Source organism: Sinohyriopsis cumingii, chromosome 10 (assembly GCF_028554795.1).
Source record: "Sinohyriopsis cumingii isolate HCF-2022 chromosome 10, ASM2855479v2, whole genome shotgun sequence".
NCBI lineage: Eukaryota > Metazoa > Mollusca > Bivalvia > Unionida > Unionidae > Sinohyriopsis > Sinohyriopsis cumingii.
The window spans coordinates 79340739-79362995 of NC_142970.1; the positions used below are offsets into that span (position 1 = coordinate 79340739).

General features: G+C 36.1%; 1 protein-coding gene across 1 annotated transcript in view; it reads left to right on the top strand.

The window, feature by feature from the left end:
• The window catches only part of LOC149790455 (electroneutral sodium bicarbonate exchanger 1-like), a 168811-nt gene that overhangs the window by 45712 nt on the left and 100842 nt on the right, over positions 1-22257 (top strand). Inside the window, exons 2-5 of the mRNA XM_089973223.1 lie at positions 2106-2247; positions 6899-7059; positions 14841-15059; positions 17840-17994. Of these exons, the coding sequence (XP_089829349.1) occupies positions 2106-2247; positions 6899-7059; positions 14841-15059; positions 17840-17994 (677 nt within the window). The remainder of the gene's footprint in view (positions 1-2105; positions 2248-6898; positions 7060-14840; positions 15060-17839; positions 17995-22257) is intronic.

A 22257-nucleotide genomic window follows, 5' to 3' on the forward strand; every position in this document is an offset into this window, starting at 1 on the left:
TCACCAATTCTTTAAGAAGTCCATGTATCTCCCTTCCATCGAAAGAAGCTGTGATAAGTGTGAGATTTAACTCCTTGTTCATTCATTTCTCTATCGAGTCTGTTGTAGGTGTTAAAACAACCATATCAAGTCCACTAAATAATTCAATCACATGAGTTGTTTTACCACAACCTGCAGGCCCATTGACATAAACAGTCTTATGTCTAGCTACAGGATCATATACCGATGGTGCTGATGATACTTTTGATATTTAATTAATTTTGTAATAAATATTTTTAATTTGAACATCAGTAAATTCAGAATAACTAAGTATCTTTTCTTGTTTTATTCTCCATTCACCCCATGATGCATACGCACCTATATGTAATTGTTCTAACAATCCTGCATGTTTTTTATTGATATAAAATGAATCCATAGTGACTCTAACCATGTTGTCAGGAAATCTGTTTAGCCTCAGTAATAAATTTATCGAAACATACGCGAGCATTGAAGATCTTAAATAAGTAAACTGCGGCTGTATCAATTATTTGGTCTGGGTCTTTGATAGCAGCAATACCTTCCGGAGTATATTTATCCATAATGTTAGTTTTAACTCTTGGCAGAGGTTGTGGTTGAACTTCAGGTTGTGGTTGAGGAGGTTGCTGAGGTAGTGGTTGAGCTGCTTGAAGACAGCCAACAATATCAACAGGCAATGTCTCAAGTGCTTTTTGAGCCGCTTCAGTTGCTGTAATAATTTTCTTGGTTGGTTTGATAATTGGTTTGAATAACTGTTCTGTACCTTCTCTAAAATTCCACCTAAGACTCATGATGTGCTTGTAGTTGCTGTTTGACCGCATCACGAACAGGGATATATTTCTTAATTGATTTTAGTCACTCTCGAGCTAATCTAGCTGTGCGAGATTCCATTATTGATATAATACTGATTTAATTACTCATACAATACAGTAGCAGAGAGGGTGTGACCACAAATAAGTGTCACTGTGGGTAAACAAAACTTATAAAAAAATTGAAAAACAGGAATGACAAAGATAGAGTAACAAAATAAACTAACCCAATTAGAGAAACTCTTGGTTTTAGTTAGAGGCTTGGGTTTAATGTTATTGACCTTAAAATTTTCATTTTTCGTTGGAAGTTTATATTTCCTTGTCAGTAGAGTTATAATGGGTATTTTTCTTGTCACTAAACATTCTTCAGGTACTTGTAGATTATGAACAACAGACCATGGGTCTTGGTAAAAACCAGAGGAATTATTATTATTTTGATCTAAAGTCTTCTACAGTATAGTGCCATATGTACTTGCTTTTAAGTTTGTTGTTGTTGTTGTTGTGGGGTTTAACACCATTTTTCAGCACACTATAGGCTATACATGGTGGCTGGTATTAATGGTGGAGGAAGAACCTGGGACAACCCTGGAAAGAACCACCGACCCACGAGAAGCGTCACTGTGGGTAAACAAAACTTATAAAAAAATTGAAAAACAGGAATGACAAAGATAGAGTAACAAAATAAACTAACCCAATTAGAGAAACTCTTGGTTTTAGTTAGAGGCTTCGGTTTGATGTTAATTGACCTTAAAATTTTCATTTTTCATTGGAAGTTTATATTTCCTTGTCAGTAGAGTTATAATGGGTATTTTTCTTGTCACTATACATTCTTCAGGTACTTGTAGATTATAAACAACAGACCATGGGTCTTGGTAAAAACCAGAGGAATTATTTTGATCTAAAGTCTTCTACAATATAGTGCCATATGTACTTGCTTATAAGTTTGAGTCCAACTGCAAACTTTATAGACACAGATATATTATCACATGATGTGCAGGCTGTTCTGGGTCTATGTAATTATTTAGAAGTAATCATTAGAACAAACAACATAGACTGGTGGATTATGTGATGGTTGATCATGGTCTATGTTGTTTGCAGTTGGACTCGACTTATTTCTAAATATATATAGTAATAAAAAATGTTTTCAATTTGGAAATATTATTTATAATATTTTATTCAAGTTGTTTGTGGGTTCTTGCTCTTATGGGACCAGTCACTGGTCACATGCTTTAACTTAGTCAGTTGATGTTCACTGATTCTTTTACTTCTTTTCTTTGTTAGCGGTGACTCCAACCCAGCGTGTGCAGGTTTTACTTGGGCGAGATTCAGATGACAATGAGGAACACAAGTCTCACGATCTTTTCTGTGAGATGGTGGAGCTCAATACAAAGGGAGAAACAGCCTTTTGGAAAGAAACAGCCAGGTAAGTTGATATGTTTGGGTTAAAAACCTCAACAGAATAAGAACTTTTAGCTTTTGTATCTGGTTCCTGTTAGATAAAAATAGAGCAGTTATCTCCCTTAATTTGCTCCTACTTCCCTCACTTCTGCATGTTTCTCCATTTTACATGTATCACCAAAACAGTAGTATCCTAAATTGCCATATAAATACTTTAGTTGCTAAAAATGCTTCCTTACTTGAAAACATGTCTGTCATAATAGGTTTTTGTAGTCCATGTACTGTGAAACATTTCTTAAGCCTGAGCAGTGCCATCCCAGCTGATGTAAGCGACTGTCTTAAGCCTGAGCACTGCCATTCCAGCTGATGTAAGCGACTGTCTTAAGCCTGAGCACTGTCATCCCAGCTGATGTCAGTGACTGTCTTAAGCCTGAGCACTGTCATCCCAGCTGATGTCAGTGACTGTCTTAAGCCTGAGCAGTGCCATCCCAGCTGATGTCAGCGACTGTCTTAAGCCTGAGCACTGCCATCCCAGCTGATGTAAGCGACTGTCTTAAGCCTGAGCACTGTCATCCCAGCTGATGTCAGTGACTGTCTTAAGCCTGAGCACTGTCATCCCAGCTGATGTCAGTGACTGTCTTAAGCCTGAGCACTGCCATCCCAGCTGATGTCAACAATCAGGGTACACATCGGCCACCTACGCACTCACAGACCATTTGTTCCTGCTAAAACACTGGATGACTGAAGTGGTCCTTATCGACTTGATGGATGAAATGAAAACTGGTTAAACTTACGGCAAAAGATCAACTGCCTTACTGACACGGACTCTTCAGGGTTGGCAGGTCTGCATCAGCCTACCCACCTTACTGACACGATCCGCTAAGTAATAGTGACAGGGTAAAGTAATAGTTGCCGTTAAAATGTAGACTATGTTTAATTATGCAGTTCTTACCTGGCAGCAAATACCATCCTCCCAGCCTGCTCTAACATCTTGAGTAATCATTGTTTGTGAAAAAAGTGACAGGTTATATCTACCTTCTGCGCATGTCCATGCAATGTAGAGTGGCATGCAAAAGGTCATAAGGTCATACTGACTTTTCTCCTGTCTGTTTGAGGATGTATTCACATCTAATGGATGCTGCATTTTTGGCATGAAAATAGATAGTGACATGCAAGTATTGCTTAATTTAAATTAATTTTACCCCAGCCCTAAATCTATATATTAGAGCTCTGGTCAATGAAGTCTGCAAAGCTTTATGGTGATCATGATGGCCGTCCAGGTAAGATTTGGCTTCCACAGTATAATTTTACTGGGAATTATTGAATTTTCCCACATTTGGTGTGAAAATTTCTATTAGTAGGATCTGCCAAAAATTACAACTTCCATTCTTTTATATCATCATTTAGAGAAGTTATGGTTCCTGATTGCCTGTCCTCATAAGTTTTGTTTCAGCACTAACTTTACCAAGGATTTTGGGATTTCATCCAAAATTTGGTATTCAGGTCAATATTGATGAGATCTTCAATGAGTTTGAATTAGAGGCATTTTTCACTACACCATTTACAGGAGTTATGTCCCCTGATTGCCCAAGCACCGCTTTTGGTTTTTGTACCATATATATATATATATACCATTGTTTGTTTGATTTTAACAGAATTTGCAATGCAGCTTTATATTGCTAAGATGTGAATGATTTTGACATTCAGTATAGGAGTTATGCTTCCTGATTCCTGATTGCCCATTGTCCAGACTTTCATTTCCACAGCATAACTTTACCAAGTATTATTGCATTTTACCCTAACATGGAGTTGTAGATTTATTGTGAAAACACCTTGACTATGTTCCATTTCCAGTATTCCACAACATTATTTAAAGCCGTTATGGCCCCTTATTGCACAAGTCATGAGGATGGTTTTTGAGTATTACTTTACCAAGGTTTTTTGGATTTCAGCCAATTTTGGCATCCAGCTTAATATTAATGAAACCTAAAATGAGTTCCATTTCCGTAACATTATCTACAAGAGTAACCAAATTCGGTGAGTGGTTTTATGTTAACAAGACTCTCCAGCATTCTATGACATCTGCAAGAGTTATCCTTTAGTGTCCATCTTCTTGTCTTTGTTTCTGCAGTATTACTTTTACAAGGATTGTTGGGTCTTAACTAAATTTGGCATGTAGTTCTATATCGCTGAGACCTTGAATAAGCTTGATTTCCTGTATTTCATGTCATTATTTAAAAGAATTATGGTCCCTGCTTTTCCTGGTTCTCCCAGTTTTGATTTCTGCAGTGTCACCTTTATTTTCAATGCTTTTTAGATTGGAGCCAAATTTAGCACACAGTTTGATATTGATAAGATCTTGAATTCTGTGACATTGTTTATAGGAGGTACAGCCCCATTATTGTCCCTCTGACTTCATTTACTGGAGTTACAGCCCCTTATTTTCCTCTGAAATCATTTACTGGAGTTACAACCCCTTATTTTCCTCTGAAATCATATACTGGAGTTACAACCCCTTCTTGACCTACTGACTTTGATTTTAGCAGCACTACTTAACCAGGCTTGGTTGGATTTCAACCAGTGTATAATTTTATATCCCTGATAAGTTTGATTTCCAGCATTCTATGCTATTCTAAGTTAAGAATTGCTTTCAACATCCCTGTTGTCCACTGTCCATCTGTTAGCACAGATTTGTTAGCACTGCTTCTTTTAACAGCTTGGAGGATTGTTATTAAATTCATCCCATGATCTGGTTGGTCATACATGAAGATGGTGTCACCTGAGTGGCCAACTTGAAAATCTTGTTATAGCTGCTCTTCCTGAATTTATGGGCATATCAACATAGAGCTTTCACAAAAAGACTTCTTCTCAGGTCTAGTTTGTTGTAAATGAAATTGCTGATAATCTGACCTCCAGTATGGTCATTATGTTATTCATCTTGAAAATTATGTTTTAACTATTTATTCTAATTGATTAAGACATCTCAACCTAGTTTTTTTTGTGCCAAATGATTTTTATGATCTCTAGTTGATTCTGAATGAAAATGGTACAAATCTCAAATCCAGAATGGCCACCATGACAGCCGTCTTGAAAATCTTGTTATTGCTGATTTGCCAAATGGAAAGCCATATTGGCATGGGGTTTTCACCAAAAGACATCTGACCAAGTCTAGTTGATCTCAAATGATGCCTTTCTGACCTCCAGTATTGCATTTCTGTTGACCATTTTGAAAATCTAATTTCTACTTCTCCTGTTTGGATGGTCATATCAATATTGGGTTTTCACCAAAGAAAATCTAGTTAGTCCAAAATGAAAATGGTCTGACAACCAGTATGGCACTATGGCACCCATCTTAAAAATTTTGTTATGGTTGTTTCGCCATTGCAGAAAGTGATATTGACATGGGGTATTCACCAATGACTTGTAATGAAGTCTAGTTGTTCCTAAATGAAGATGGCATCAATCTGACCTACAATATGGGCACCATGGCAGCTATCTTGAAATCCTTGTTATGGCTACTGCTCCAGAACTGAAAGTCATATCATCATTGGGTTTTTCCCAGAAGACTTCCTATTCTGTTAATTTGGTCACATTTACCCTTCTGCTCATGAGCGAGTCAAATAGCCAACGAAAAACGATGTTTCTAACACAACTAGGCAGTATGTTATTGAAAGATGACCGGGGATTTGGTGTTTTCGAGTCTGTTCAGAAATAGCTTTCAAAATGTGTTTCCTACTCAATTTTCAGGAAAAAATGACAAAAAGCTTCTTGGGTTAATGTGTTAATACTGGTCACCAAAGTGGCCAGCTTGAAACTTTTTTTTATTTATAGAAATATTAAAGATATTTGAACATTCAACAGTTTAAATGGAAGAAATGATCTTATTTTAGATTCCTGGAAATTTCTTTTTTACCAGTATAGCATTGGTCCTTTTAGGAACTCTTGTACCTTATATTTTTATAACTTTATCTTTATTCAACATTTTGTGGCCTGGATTATGCTTTTGTGTTGTTACATACATATACATACATTCTACATAACATTTGAAATGGACTGGCTATTCGCCAGCTTTGTTCTTATAGCATTTTTGTCACCAAGATTTGTTCAGTCAAAATCTGGCATGGTCCTTTATATTAATGAAATGCTGTGTGAGTTACATTTCCAACTCTCTGCATCGTCTTTTGAGGAGTCATGACCCTTAATGCTCCCTTTGTTTTCCTCACATTTTTAGGCTGCCCTGCTAAACAAAAGGTTCTATATACTGACTTTATTGTAATGTCTGTCCTACATTTTTTGAGGACCGTGGTCACAGGTTTGAACCCTAGCTGAGTCATAACGTAGATTTATAGAAATGGTACTAACAACTGCCTCACTAGGCACTCAGCATTAAGAGTTTAGTGTTAGGACTGGTTGGCCTGGTGTCAGGATAATGTGACTGTGGGGGACATCATGTTACATGCCTGTGGCATGATGCCGCTGTAATAGACATTACTATAAACTGCCACACTGCAGGCATTGTAGTGATGACTGAATAATTGTTAAAGCTACATTAATAATCCAAATCACACACACGCACATTTTTTTAGCATAAGCTTATGTTAAAGTTCAGTATCAAAAGGTAGTAAGTGGGGCCCATTTAAGGGCTCTAAATCCATAAGAAATTTCCTTTTCTTCAGATGGATCAAATTTGAAGAGGATGTGGATGAGGGAGGAGGTAGGTGGTCAAAGCCTCATGTAGCAACGCTGTCCCTCCATTCTTTGTTTGAGCTTCGATCCTGCATCATGACTGGAGCAGTCATTCTGGATATGGATGCAGAAGATTTGCCCCAGGTCATTGGTATGTACAGCCAAAACTGTATTAAGCAGCCACCTAATATGAAAAGGGCAAACTTGTATCTTAACATGGGTGATTTCTAAATGGAGGTTCAGCTGTTAACTTAACAAGGATCATACTCTAAATTTATTATTATTAATAATAATAATATTATTATTATTGTTGTTGTTGTTGATGTGTTATTTTCATTATTGTTACTGTTCTTTAATCAGTTTTATTTTAAAATAAATTGTTTGCATATATTTTTAAAAGTTTGTTTCTTTAAATTTTTTTTAGCAATCAGATATTCAAAGAATTCACTTACAAATTTGTATTACTTGTATTTAGGAATTTGCATGGAAATGGATTTCATGTATTCATTTCTTCAAGCTTTCCTATTTGTGTTTCTCGTATAACATATTTTATATATGATAATGAGACATCTAACTCAGAAGCATAAAAATGTTTTGTCCTTAGATCTTTGTTCTTGTAAATTTGGCATACCATTCCTTGAAAAGTTTGAACCAACAGAATACTTTAAATGAAACATTGAGTGTAATGTTGGTCTGTTATCTTTTGGATAATAAAAATCAACCTAAATGCATGTTAACATTGTCATCTCAAACATGGATGGCTATTAAACGAAGATCTGGTATGTAAACTATCACTACCATAATTCTTGTATTTTTATTCATATGAACAAATGATTATTCATTCCATATAACACAAAAGCTCTTTTGTAAAAATTGTTTATCAATTCGAAGTACTGACTGTGTGAAAAACAAAAGGATTGGACTGCAACAGAAGTTTGTATTAAACATACTACTCACTGATCTAATCATAAATAATAAACTTATCAATTTTTGTCTTATTTTCCTCTCAACTTTCACTGATCTAACTGTAAATAATAAACTTATCAATTTTTGTCTTATTTTCCTCTCAACTTGTGAATTTTATCACTGTTAAAAAGAAGTACTCAGAAAGGCTTGTTAATAATGAAAGAGATTAAACAATATTGTGTTGATATGTAAGATCATGTTTATTCAGAGTATATTGGTGTTAGATGTTATGGTGTGTTATGTTAGCAATGTGATTAAGATTTTGAAAATCACTTTCACCATTTTCTTGCTCTATTGTTCCTAAACCAGAAAAGATTATGGGATGGCCTTTTGTCCATGGTACATTGTGTATCATCTGATGTCTGTCTCTTAGCAGGAGTTTGTTAATGCTACTTGTAGGATTGCCATCTACATGTACATTCATCTCAAGGTCATGTTGCTTGTACATGAAACTAGTGCTGCTTAAAAGTCCAGTATAGCTACCAAAGAAGCCATCTTGAAAATTACATAGTTACTTCCCCAGAGTTGATGGTCATATCAAGATGAGATTTCATTAATTTAAGACTTCTTATTTTGTCTAGTTAGTGCTGAATGAAAATGGCTACGCTAATACATTCAGCATTGTGATCAGTGGCCATGTTGAAAATTGAATTGCTACTTCTCCTGAATGGCTGCTTATTACAACATTGGGTTTTCAATAAAAGACTTTTTATGATGTCTGTTTGGTTGTAACTGAAACTGGTGCCTATCCAACATCTAATACGGCCATCATGGGAGCCATCTTGAAAAGTTTGCTATCTTTACTCCTGAACAGAAAGCGATATTTTATCCTGAGGTTTTCACCAGAAGAGTTCTTACCATGTCTAACTGGTTGTAAATGTTGTTGTATTTGTTGTTATTATGGGGTTTAACGCCATTTTTCATCACAAGATAGACTCCACATGGTGGCCATTTTAATTGGTGGAGGAAGACCTAGAGAACCATTGAACCAGAGGAAGCTACTGGCAAGCTTTCTCTTGTTCCCACATTGTCTGAGCTTGACTCTAGAACCCATGCAGACAGAGGTGAGATGGCAATGATTCTTAACAGTGAGCGCTTTAAACTACTTGGCCACTCAGGCACCCTGGCTGTAAATGAAAATGGTGCTACTCACACATACAATATGGGCACCAATCCTTTTATAGCTGCTCCACCTGGATGGTGGTACATTAGAACGGATCTCATAAGACCATAATAGTCTTGTTGGTCTCTCATGATAGGTCATGACTCTATATAATCAAGAAGTCTTTGCACAGAGAACCAAGTTTCTCAGGAAAGGCGGACTCACATAGCAGTGGTCTTTCATGACAGGTTTCACTGTATCAGTCTGGGTTTTTTCACTGAAAGATTTCTTATGATTTCTAGTTGGTCCTTAATGAAAATGGTACCGTTATGAAATTCAATATAGCCATCACAGCAGCCATCTTGAAAATTATTGGTATTCTTCAATGGAAATTCTATCAGCATGGAGTTTCAACAGAAGACTTTTTATTGTCCCATGGTGGTATTAAAAATAAATTGTGCTGATTAGATGTCTATTATGGTGCCACGATTGCCATCTTGAAAATCAAATTATTACTCCTTCTAGATGGAAAGTTATATCAGCACTGAGTTTTCACCAAAGACTTCATCTGATGTTACAGTCAGTTCTAAATGAAAGTGGTCCCAGTCTGAGATTCAGTATGGCCACAGTGGTAGCTATGGCCCCAGTGTACCTTGAAAATCTTATATTGCTCCTAAATGGAGAGTCTTATTGACCATTAACTAATGAGCTGATGAAGGAAAATGAGGCCAACCATGCTTGGTCTGACCACTTTGAATGGACTCAATGGATTTAGGTATCAGAAGTTTTAATGGCATTCTTATACTGCCTTTCGCCTGGAGGAATTACAGTTAGCATAACCCTTGAGCTCTCTAGTATCCAAGACACAAGACAACACAATGTGTTTAAATACTGTTTTAATTCGTAGGCGAGAACTCTCTTGAAATTAGGTGAGGTAAAAAGCTGTAATAAATGGAAACACAACCATTACAAAACATGAAATTACTACATCAACATTAAATTAAAGAAACGTATATGTAGTACTGAAACAATCAACATATATCGAAAGTAAAAGCTTCCTTATGTCTTTCCATCCTTTTAAATTTAATAATGAAATAATGTCCAGTATGTGCTTCCATACTTTGAAATTCACTAACAGGTACATTTCCATTAATATTTCTACCGTGGCTTAACAAAGATTGTTACTAAGAGGGTTTAAAAGATGACACAAAAGGAATGTTTATGAGATGAATCTCACACAAATAAAGGGTATCATATGCACTCGCAAGCCATGTGGCATTGCGTATTGTTAACTATCCCTATGTTGGAACTTATTGTCATTTTCAATTAACTTCCATATCGGAAATTAAATATGAGTCCTTAATGATAATTCACAAATTTACTCACACTGTGGTGGGCTTCAGATTCAACGAAAAGAGCTGTGAAGGCATGTTCACATTCCTGACTGGACGTATTACAAACGAAAATAGGAAACTGATATTTATGAAGAAGAGTTAAAAAGGGGAGACAAATCTAAAGAACCACTGTGGCTGTTCCAACGGTAACAGCATAATTCTTATAATGTAGTGTACATGCAGATGATCAGAGGTTAATGGGTGGATATAGTGTACATGCAAATGATCAGAGGTTAATGGGTAGATATAGTGTACGTGCAAATGATCAGAGGTTAATGGGTAGATATAGTGTACGTGCAAATGATCAGAGGTTAATGGGTAGATATAGTGTACATGCAAATGATCAGAGGTTAATGGGTAGATATAGTGTACATGCAAATGATCAGAGGTTAATGGGTAGATATAGTGTACATGCAAATGATCAGAGGTTAATGGGTGGATATAGTGTACATGCAAATGATCAGAGGTTAATGGGTGGATATAGTGTACATGCAAATGATCAGAGGTTAATGGATAGATGTAATGTAGCATTCTGTCAGAGAAATTTAATTGTTTAATTGCCATATCATTTTAATCACAAAACGTAGCATTGTTTCCGACTTTGCTAGAAAGTTGAATTTGTATGGGTAACAACACTGTTGTGTAAAACGCATGTGCAAGTCACAAATATTTTATGTCAATTTTTTAAAAATTTACTAATTACTAAAAAAATGAATTTATTCCAATATATTTTGATTTAAAAATACAGTGCTCTAGGTGGATACAAGAAGAGGGGCAGGTACTCTCTCTCGGCCTGTAATTGCTTCTTCAGCTCTTACTGCCCATACTTTGGCTCTTCCTTTTGCCTTTCTCCTGATCAATAAAAATGTTAAAACTGTTAGGAAAACTAAATGTTTCTGGTTCACTGACTATCTCTGTTTTTCATTGCTGACCCTAGCACTTGTTTTCTCCCAGGGTTTAAAAAAAAGTGAAAAATGTCAGACTTCTTTTTACAAAAATTCCCTAAATGGATTCATGGATCTAATTAAGCCACTTTTGGCAAGAGCTTGATGTGCTTATTACCTACCTACCCTAATTTTTAAATCAGTGCAGTAGGAAACATATTTTGTGGAGCCTTAGTATGTATTGATTACAAGTGCTATGCAGTCCATCTGATTTTTATAAGTTCAAGGTCACGGACCTCAGCCAGACTCTGGATGGCTTGCACTGGTAGGAAGGAAGACCTCTGTTGAGTTGGGGAACAGATGTGAAGGTCGCTGATGTTAAAATGGTTTTTGCTCAATACCTGAGTGAATATTACAAACCTGGACCAGACATTGTGCATGACTTAAAGTGCACTTACAGTGAGCAGTTACAGTTATAAAGGTCAAGGTCACTTTGACAGAAAAGATGAAAAAGGGTTTCTTCAGAATAACCTTATTTCAATAACAGGGAAACTGCACAAGCTTTGTAGATAGTTTGCACTTGGTGTAAAGAAAGGCCTCTTGATTTTTGGGTCAACCTGACAAGTTCAAGGTCACTGGATTAAATATGACAAGTAGTTTCCACACACCAGAAACATTCTAGTTTTAGCTCATGTATCTTGATCAAATTTTTGTGATGGCTTACATTTTGTATGAGAAAGAAGCCTATTGATTTTGTAGTCAAAGGTCATCTCAGTGTGACATAAAAAGAGAAATGATTTCCTCATAATAACTCTAGTTCTAGATGTCATGCCACAGTGTTTGGGTTATGTAGCTGAAAGTTAATTGCCCACAATGGCCCAAATAAATACATTATTTGGTTCAGTAAATTTTAATAAAAAAAATTTCCTTTGGGCAAAGAGCCTGTTTATAGTAGGGTTAAAAGGTCAATGTCAGGGTCATTAAGACCAGTTGGTTAGTAGCTCAAGAATCAGTTAACTTGGCTAGGCTGTGCCTACATAAATAACCACTAATCATTGGCAGACATATAATTCATTATTGATTGCACTTTTGCTTAATGTTTAATACACATGTATATACATGCTTTTGCATTTTTATTTTTCAAATAATCCTAAATTAATTTATTGGATGTTACTTGATCGCAAAAAATGCCCTTCTTTAAGTGCACATATTGCAGAATTTCTCCCACTTGCCTGCACATCATGAAAAAAAACTCCTAGTTAGAGAACTGCAATGGTAGCATGTCCACAAATGAAGTATTAGAAGTATGTTACATGTACTGTTCATAAACCATCCATGTTGCTGTTGAGAACACTTGTACTGAAGCTGAACACAGAATTTTTACATAGTTGCATCCACACCTTAGATTAAACTCACGGCTAAAGTTTCATTTGTGTGGTTTGTTTCTCATGTACAGTTGGTCACAGTCATGTTACTTGCAATGTGGACAAATCTTGATGTGTGTAAAACCAATTTAGCAAAGTTTGGGGTACAGGCTCTAAAAGGATGCTGTGTCCAACTTCTTGTTTGGATATGCAAATGCTACTGTAGTGTTAAAAGTGGGGAGACATGGGTTAAAAGTGGGGAATCATAAGTTATAAAGTGGGGAGACAGGTTAAAAAGTGGAACTTCATTGGTTAAAAAGCAGGTAGATATAGGTTAAGAAGTGGCAAGCCAGTGGTTAAAAAGTGGGGAGACATAGGTTAAAAAGTGGTAAGGCATAGGTTAAAAAGTGGGGAGACAGGTTAAAAGTGGGGAGACAGGTTAAAAAGCTGGGAGACAGGTTAAAAATTGGTGAGACAGGTTAAAATGTGAGGAGATGTATGTTCTTTTTGGATGAGAGGATGATTCAGGTAGTTTACATACAGAGACTTGTACTGTACCATATATACTCACTTAGAAATCAGGTCCAACTCTGAACTGCACAGACCCTAATCTACCATCACAATACACCTCTTCCTCGATAACTCGTGCACAGTGGGGTCCACAAACATAGATCGCACTATAAGGAAAGGCATGGGTTATTGAGGGACCTCCAAAAATAAATAAAAATCAACATTTACATCAAGAAAAATGTAGAGGGGGTAGGGAACTGGGCTGTTTAATGACTGAATCCTCCTTTTGCAATCACATTGATAATAATTGTTAATAATGTGCTTTTTCTAATGAAGTTGTTTGTTATTCTGTATAAATAACATTTATTTTCAAACGTTCCAACATGTAAGAGATCGTTCCATCTGGTTTCAACAACCATCACATGTACATGAAAACATGTGTATTACATCACTGCTTTTTGTTTTGTTGATTAGTCTAGTTCCTGGAGTGATTTTTAATAGTATACTAGCAAGTCAGGTGTCAGAGTAGCCAGAAACTAGACTATCTGTTGATATACCACCAAACATGATTAATTTTTTTCAAAAACTACCAACATTTATTTTGTGAGGCAATCGTCTACATCAAAACATAATTTTTATATTGTTCAGTTAGTACAATATTGATGTTGTGATTTCATTGAAAGTAATAGTGAAACTTCATATCATTCTTGAGGATATCTCTAAGTTCCAGTTCAGGAATTCTCAGAAGATTGCTTGCCCACAGTGGTCCGTATTTGTGAAACCAAGCTCTTTATTTTATGAAAAATTCATTTTGCTTGGTTGCCTTGCTATCTTTGATAACAATTATGAAAGAGTCAGTTAATTTAAGGTAGTTTATGTTACATAATAAAATTGATTCAAAAGACACAATTAGCATGATAGTGCCTAATACAGATGAGGCCAGCTGTTAATTCATTGCAACAATGCAACAAATACTTCCACAAGTCAGTTATCAAAACTCAGTGGACACTTAATTAGGTTCTCAGAGAAATGCTTGTGGACGTAGCTGTTACGGTAGATTGACACATTTTACGTTTAAATACACATTGCATTTGTGATGATTATGCTTAAGTGAAACTAAAAGATAGAACTAAAATACAAATTTCACTTAATAAAAATTATATAATTTCCATTTAAATATTAATGTACTGCCTACACTAGACGTAAGTGATATTTTCATTGATCAAAATTTCCTTGAATATCTTTAATTATGGTATACTAAAAATGTAGTTTGGAAAGACTTCTTATTAAAAGTTGATAATTTCAAAATGTTAATTAAAGTTTCCAGATCATATCTACCGTTTTCGACCATAAAACACACGATATATCAACATTTCAATTACTAATTTAGATCATGAATTATTTTCAAGTTCAAGAAATAGGGATAATTTTTTGTGTGGCATTTTCTGGTTTTAAAATATGGGATCCATGCCTGAGCCCGTGTTATAAGCGGGTTCACGAGCTATCAGGGTGTGAGTTATCGAGGGAGTGGTTTATATACTAATAGATCTGAGTAAATGCAATTTGTTATCAGTAGAACAAACAACATAAACCCTTATTTGCATGCCCCATAATGCAATGGCATCACAGTATCTATGTAGTTTGTAGATAAACTTGACTTATAAGTGAGTATGTATGATTCCTGTTAATTAACCAGTCAATTTGTATTGCAGACCTGGCTTTGGATAATATGGTGGCTGCCAAGCAGTTGGAGGAGAACTTGAAGGAGCAGGTTCGTGGTACACTACTTTTACGTCATCAGCACCAGAATGAGAGACATTTGTACCGAAATAAAGACGAGAATTCCAGTAAAATTAATCTCCCTATTATGCGCTCATTTGCAGAAATCAGCCGAAAGTTTTCAGAACCACGCTTAAACCAGCAGAATAATGGTAAGAATGGAATTTGATTATTATGTGAATGAATGTTACCACTTTTGCTTGCTTTTTCACTGGTCATGTTCTTGCTGTCAGTCGACTGAACTCACAACCAAATGGGCAGAGTTGACCCAGGTTAACCATGACACACTGCACCAGAAAAATAAGGTTCTACACTGTTTATGTGTATATCAACTCCCAACCAACTGGGAAGAGTTGACTCAGGTCAACCATGATGTACTGCACTAGCAAAATTAGGTTCTACACCATTAATGTGTGTATCAACTCCCAACCAACTGGGAAGAGTTGCCCCAGGTCAGCCATGACACACTGTACCAGCAAAATCATTTTCTGAACTGTTCATGTTGTGTATCAACTCCCAACCAACTGGAAAGAGTTGACACAGCTCAACCATGACACACTGTACCAACAGAATCAGTTTCTGCACCACTGTTCATATTGTATTTCAAATACCAACAGACGCCTCTCCCTCGATAACTCATGCACAGTGGGGTCCACAAACATTGACCACACTATAAGTGAGGGAACGAGTTACTGAGGGACCTCCAAAAATTGAGGGAGTTAAGGGACTGGGCTGTTTAATGACAATCCTCATTTTACAATCACATCGATTTTAATTGTTAAGAACATGCTTTTTCTAATGAAGTTGTTTATTATTCTGTATAAATAACTTTTATTTTCAAAATGTCCAACATGTGAAAGATCATTTACACTGGTTTCAACACCAGTCACATGCATGAGAAAACATCTGTGTATTACATCACTGCTGTTTGTTTTGTTAATTAGTCTGGTTCCAGGAGTGGAATTTAATAGTATCCTGCCAAATCGGAAGTCTGTTAGCAAGGAACTAGACTATCTGTTGATACATCACCAAACAACATTCCTTTTTTCAAAAACAAGCATCATTTATTTTGTGAGACAATCGTCTCCGTCAAAACTCAGTTTGTGATTTGTTCAATTAGTACATTATTGATGTCGTGATTTCATTGGAAGTAATAGTGAGTGAAACTTCTTATCATCCTTGAGGATATCTCTAAGTGCCAGTTCAGGAATTCTCTGAAGCTCATTTACCCACAATGATCCGTATCTATGAAACCAAGCTCTTTGTTTTACAAAGGATTCTTTTAGCTTGATTGCCTTGCTGTCTTTGATCACATTTATGAATGAGTCAGTTAATTTAAGATAGTTTATGTTACACAATAATATTTTTAACAGTGTTCAATTGATCCATGAAGTGAGTTCACCCGACATATGACCGAGGCCGCTAGATTTTAAGTTTGTAGCATTTGCTTGCCTTTTAACTTTTCTTTTAATCCGCCTCCTTTATTTGATTCAAAAGACATAATTAATATAATAATACAAAGGAGGCTAGCTTTTAATTTGACGGAACAAAACAACAAATACTTATGCAAGTCAGTTACCAAAACATGGTTGGCACTTAATTAGGTTCTCAGAGAAACGCTTGCGGACATAGCTGTTAAGGTAGATTGACACATTTTACATCTAAATACACATTGCATTTATGATGATTACACTTAAGAGGAGCTTAAAGATATAATTAAAACACAAATTTCACTTAACAAAAATTATTTGTATCTAGGTATTAATGTACTGCTTCACTAGGCATAAGTGACATTTTCATTGATTGAAATTTCCTTGAATATCTTTAATTACAGTGTATTAAGAATGTTGTTTGGAAAGAAAATGTAACCACTTGTATGACTTCTTACTAAAAGATTATAATTTCAAAATGGTGATTAAAATTTTGAGGTCCTATCTACCATTTTTGACTATAAAACAAGCATTATATAAACATTTCAGTTACCAATTTTGATTGCGATTTTCTTCAAGTTTTAAGAAATAGGGATCATTGTTTTGTATTTTCTGGTTTTTAAAAAATGGGATCCACACCTGACCCCGCATTATAAGTGGGTTCGTGAGTTATCAGGGTGCGAGTTATCAAGGGAGTGGTGTACTGGGAACAGTTGACCCAGGTCAACCCTGACACACTGCACCAGCAAATTCAGTTTCTACATTGTTCATGTTGTGTATCAACCCCCTGCAAAATGGGAATAGTTGACCCAGGTCAACCATGACACACTGCACCAGCAAAATTAGTTTCTACATTGTTTTTGTTGTGTATCAACTCCCTGACATATGGGAATAGTTGACCCAGTTCAGCCATGACACCCTGCACCAGTTTCTACAGCTGTCCATGTTATTATCAATTCATGTGATATATTTGACTGGAATCTTCTATGCAATATGCTGAATTGCCACATATGGTACTCCCTCACTATATGGTGACTCCATATAAGGAAGACCCTTTTATAAGGTGGGTGTGGTCATGGTTCACATTTCATTATTTAAAAGTAAAATTACTGTGAAATACCCTGATATAAGGTTACCTTGCATACAAGGTACTTTTATGCCTTACATTACAATTATAATGAGGGAGAACTGTCATTGTGAGGTATGGGCAGTCTTAATCATTACAGTAGCATTCATATTTGCAAGATTATCTTGAATTCTGTTTACCAAGATTTTATATCTGTCCAATCAGAAACTATTTCATTTTCAGATGTGTTGTCTGACCAATCAGAAACTGTATGTCATTTTCACATGTGCTGTCTGACCAATCAGAAACTGTAACTAATTTTCACCTGTGTGGTCTGACCAATCAGAAACTGTATTTTATTTTCAGATGTGTAGTCTGACCAGCCAAAAACTGTATGTCATTTTCATATGTGTTACAATTTTATCCCATTGTTTAGGTGATAAAGAGGAGTTGACGCCTGTCTGCATGACACAGAATCTTCAGGAAACTTCAGAAAATCTGGAGGTGGGAGGAGGAATTGAGCAATCTCATTCTGGAATACTACGAAATGCCAGCAGCTGTGACCTGAGGGAAAGTGCCTCCACACATAAAGTGAGCGAAAAAAAGAGAAAGGGGAAAGAAAAGGGCCAGTATTTGGTATCAAAATCTTACCATTTAGCAGTCAGATTTTTGGACAGAGTCTAAGTGTAAATCTGTACAGTAGAACTCATGTTCACATAAATTGTGATCAGTGTTTGTGTATTGAAATACATGCACATTGAGGATGTGGTACTGTTCTGGCCTTGTATAGTGTTAGCATATTGAAATACATGTACATTGAGGACTTGGTACTGTTCTGGCCTTGTACAGTGTTAGTATATTGAAATACATGTACATTGAGGACTTGGTACTGTTCTGGCCTTGTACAGTGTTAGTATATTGAAATACATGCACATTGAGGACTTGGTACTGTTCTGGCCTTGTATAGTGTTAGTATATTGAAATACATGCACATTGAGGACTTGGTACTGTTCTGGCCTTGTATAGTGTTAGTATATTGAAATACATGTACATTGAGGACTTGGTACTGTTCTGGCCTTGTACAGTGTTAGTATATTGAAATACATGTACATTGAGGACTTGGTACTGTTCTGGCCTTGTTGTTGTTGATGAGTTTAATTATAGTGGCGTGCGCACAATTGTGCATGTGCTACTTTTTTCTGACTGCACCACAGCCTGCTAGTTGTTCCTGGGGAAGGGAATGGTGCCACCTCCCCCAGGCTTTTATAGGTTCAAGGAACCCTGATAGTTTGGCCTCAATCTTACAGTTGAAATGGTTGGCTGTCATTAGTGGGAAGGAGAGCTTGGGAATGGTCCTGGTTGCTTCACATCGCTGGTTTCTTGTTGCATTTGCTTGGTGTTTCTTGCTTTTTTATGAATTTTTTTGTTTTTTATTTTTTTATTTTTTATTTTTTTCCAAAATGTTCAAAAAAAGGTGGTGGTGGTGGTGTTCTGGCCTTTTACAGTGTTCATATATTGAAATATGTGTACATTGAGAAGTTGGTACTGTTCTGACATTGTACATTGTTCATATATTGATATATGTGTACATTGATTAGTTATTACTGTACTGGCATTGTACATTGTTCATATATTGAAATAACATTAAATACATGGTACTGTTGTGGCCTTGTGTAGTATTTATATATTGAAAAGTACATTGATGACTTGGTACTGTGTTCATATACACTGTTTCTGTGTCACTTCTGTCAACAGGATTACAGTAAGGAACCCTAAGGTGGTTTAAATTACAATGATACTTTTGTAGCTTCTGTGAACAATATTATAATGAGGGAACAATATGGTTGGCATCATTTATAAAACATGGTATACTTCTGTTGCTTATGTGAACAGTATTTTAATGGGGGAACATAAGGTGGCTTCACTTATAACAATGGTACATTTCTGTGGCTTATGTGAGCAGATTTATAATGGGGGAGCATTAAGGTGGCTTCAGATTGAACACTTTACACTTCTGTGGCTTATAGGAAAAGAATTATATTGGGGGAGCAATAAGGCATCCTCAGTTGTAACACAGTATACTTCGATGGCTTATGTGAACAGAATTATACTGACGGTCCATTGTACTGTCTCAGTCTCATCCAGCAATATATTGGACTCTTGATATAATTCTATCTCTTTAGTCAGACTTTGGAGTCAAATATTTTCCAAAATGTTGTTTATAAATGAAATTTTCTGCTTTGGCTACAAGTCATTTATGCATTCTTTCTCCAAAGTTTCAAAGATTTAACCCTTTACCTTATAGAGCATAGTTACAAAGTGCAGCGCGCTGTAAATAGAACACCTGTTACCTAGTCGACCCCATACGCATAGGCCTGCCTGTGAACTGTTAAGCAATGTAGTGTATGTTACGTTTAACAGCAATTTTAACCATTTTACATTTTTGGTACACATCTATTATATGTGGACAAATTTAAGAGTAAAGTCCGATTGTTATAGCTGTGTAATTATTTATCACGGAAGAATTTTTTATGTGCTTTAAAATCTTGAGAGAACTTGTTTACCGTCATGACAGTGAGGCTGCATGACCAACCGTAGTTGCCATTTCTCATACTCAAAATTTACAACTTTTTCGTCTGCGTCTACATCACTAAGTCATCTGAATTTGATAATTTATAAAAACTAACTGCTGCCTACATCAATATCAGAGCCTTTACCTAGGTTATTGAATCTTTCATCGTTGTGATTCTAATCGTGAAAACTTCATAAGTACTGAATGAAATCCGCGACCGCCATTTTGGAGAGTGGAGATTACGACCCAGTTACTTTAAATAGCAGATATCGACCAGTGCATAAACAGTGACCATGTGATCTGACGTAATTGTCATTCGCAGAAATGAATGTACTATCTAATGGGGGTTTTCCATGAAGGTGGCGCTACGAAAACCAGCTTAAAATGGCTGATGTTTACAGACGACGTCAAAAGGCGCTTCCGAGCAACTTGTGTAGAGGCGTCAAAAGGCGCTTCCATGCAAATGATGTAGAGGTGTCCAAAGATGCTTGCATGAGGTAAAGGGTTAAGTTAAATAAAAATTTCAATTATGATTTTATTATGTCTGTTAATTTTGAGTTTGGGTCAGGGGTCCAGTTTTACCAACTTATAATTTAAAATCAGGTTTGAAATATTTGATTGGTCAGAGTTACAATGACTTAAATTTGATTGGTTCAAATTGTTGGATTCTAGACTTTTAGACTAAGTGCAGATTTAAGTTTTGCTGGTGCAATCCCAATAGACCTAGAATTGATTTCACCAACATAACTTAAATCTGGACTTAAATTTTATGAATGGCATCCTGCAATCTGAGATTTAAGTCTGACTTGAAATTCACAAGCTCAATGACAGTGTCAAAACTTTAATGTTAGACTTGTGTTGATGAAATTGGGGCTTGGTATTTTAAAGTTTTTCATTTGCTTTATAGCATGAGGGTTGTGTGTGCTAAAACCAGTATTTAACATTGAGTATGGGCCACAAGAAAAGACCCACAGGCCACATTTGGGAAATAGGCCTGTAGTTGGACCACTTTGTTATTCAACTGAGTTTTCTATTTGGCAGTGGTACTTGTTGTTTGGATGCATTTCTAGATTTTTATAAGCACACCAAGCCATAAGGCCAAATGATTTTATGGTATAGTCCTGTGTCAATTGTCCATCTGCCAACAATTGCTTGTTACCACTATGAACCCACATTTCTGATCCAATTTCAATCAAACATTTAATATGATTGTTGTTGTTGTAGTTGTAGGGTTTAATGCCATTTTTCAGCACACGATAGGCTATACATGGCAGCCAATATTAATGGTGGAGGAAGAACCCAGGAAAACCCCGGAAAGAACCAATGACCCACCATTGAATATGGACTAGTATCATTAAAATTTTGGTCAAGTTGGATAATGAATAAGTGATTCATTCATATTAAAAAGGTGGCCTTGCATAGGACCAACTGACATTATTACCACCCTGGAAGCTGTATTTCTGATTTGATTTAAATCAAAATTGGTTTATATACTTTTACTGTATTGTCAGAATTTTGAATGTATCTTTGTATCATCAGGAGACCTCTCTCATGACCTAAGTGGTTAAAGCGTTCCCCTCAAATGCAGGAAGTTAGGGGTTCAAACCCTGGCCAAGGCATACCAAGACTTATAAAACTGGTACCAGTAGCTGCCTTGCTTGGTGTTCAGCATTAAGAGGTTAGTGTTAGGACTGGTCAGCTTGGTGTCAGGATAATGTGACTGGGTTAGACATGATGCTGCATGTCTGTGGCTTGATGCCCCAGTGCAAGACATCACTATAAACTGCCAAACTGCAGACATTGTAGTGATATGACAGAAATTCTGTTAAAGCTATGTTAAAAATCCAAATCACACACACACACACAGACACACACACACACCCCCCCATCAGAATCTTAGACATGTAATGAGCACCTCCATGCATAATACACCTCTTCCTGGATAACTTGCGCACAACGGGATCCACAAACATAGACTGCACTATATGCGAGGCATGAGTTACTGAGGGACCTCCAAAAATTGAGAAAAAAATCACTTTGACATTGAAAAAACGGCGGGGGTGGGGGGCAGTGTTAGGGAACTGGGCTGTTTAATGACTGAATCCTCATTTTACAATCACATCGATAATAATTTTTAATAACGTGCTTTTTCTAATGAATTGTTCGTTATTTTGTGTAATAACATTTATTTTCAAAATGAAAGATAATTCCAACTGGTTTCAACAACCATCATGTGTATGCGAAAATCTGTGTATTATGTCACTGCTTTTTGTTTTCTTTAT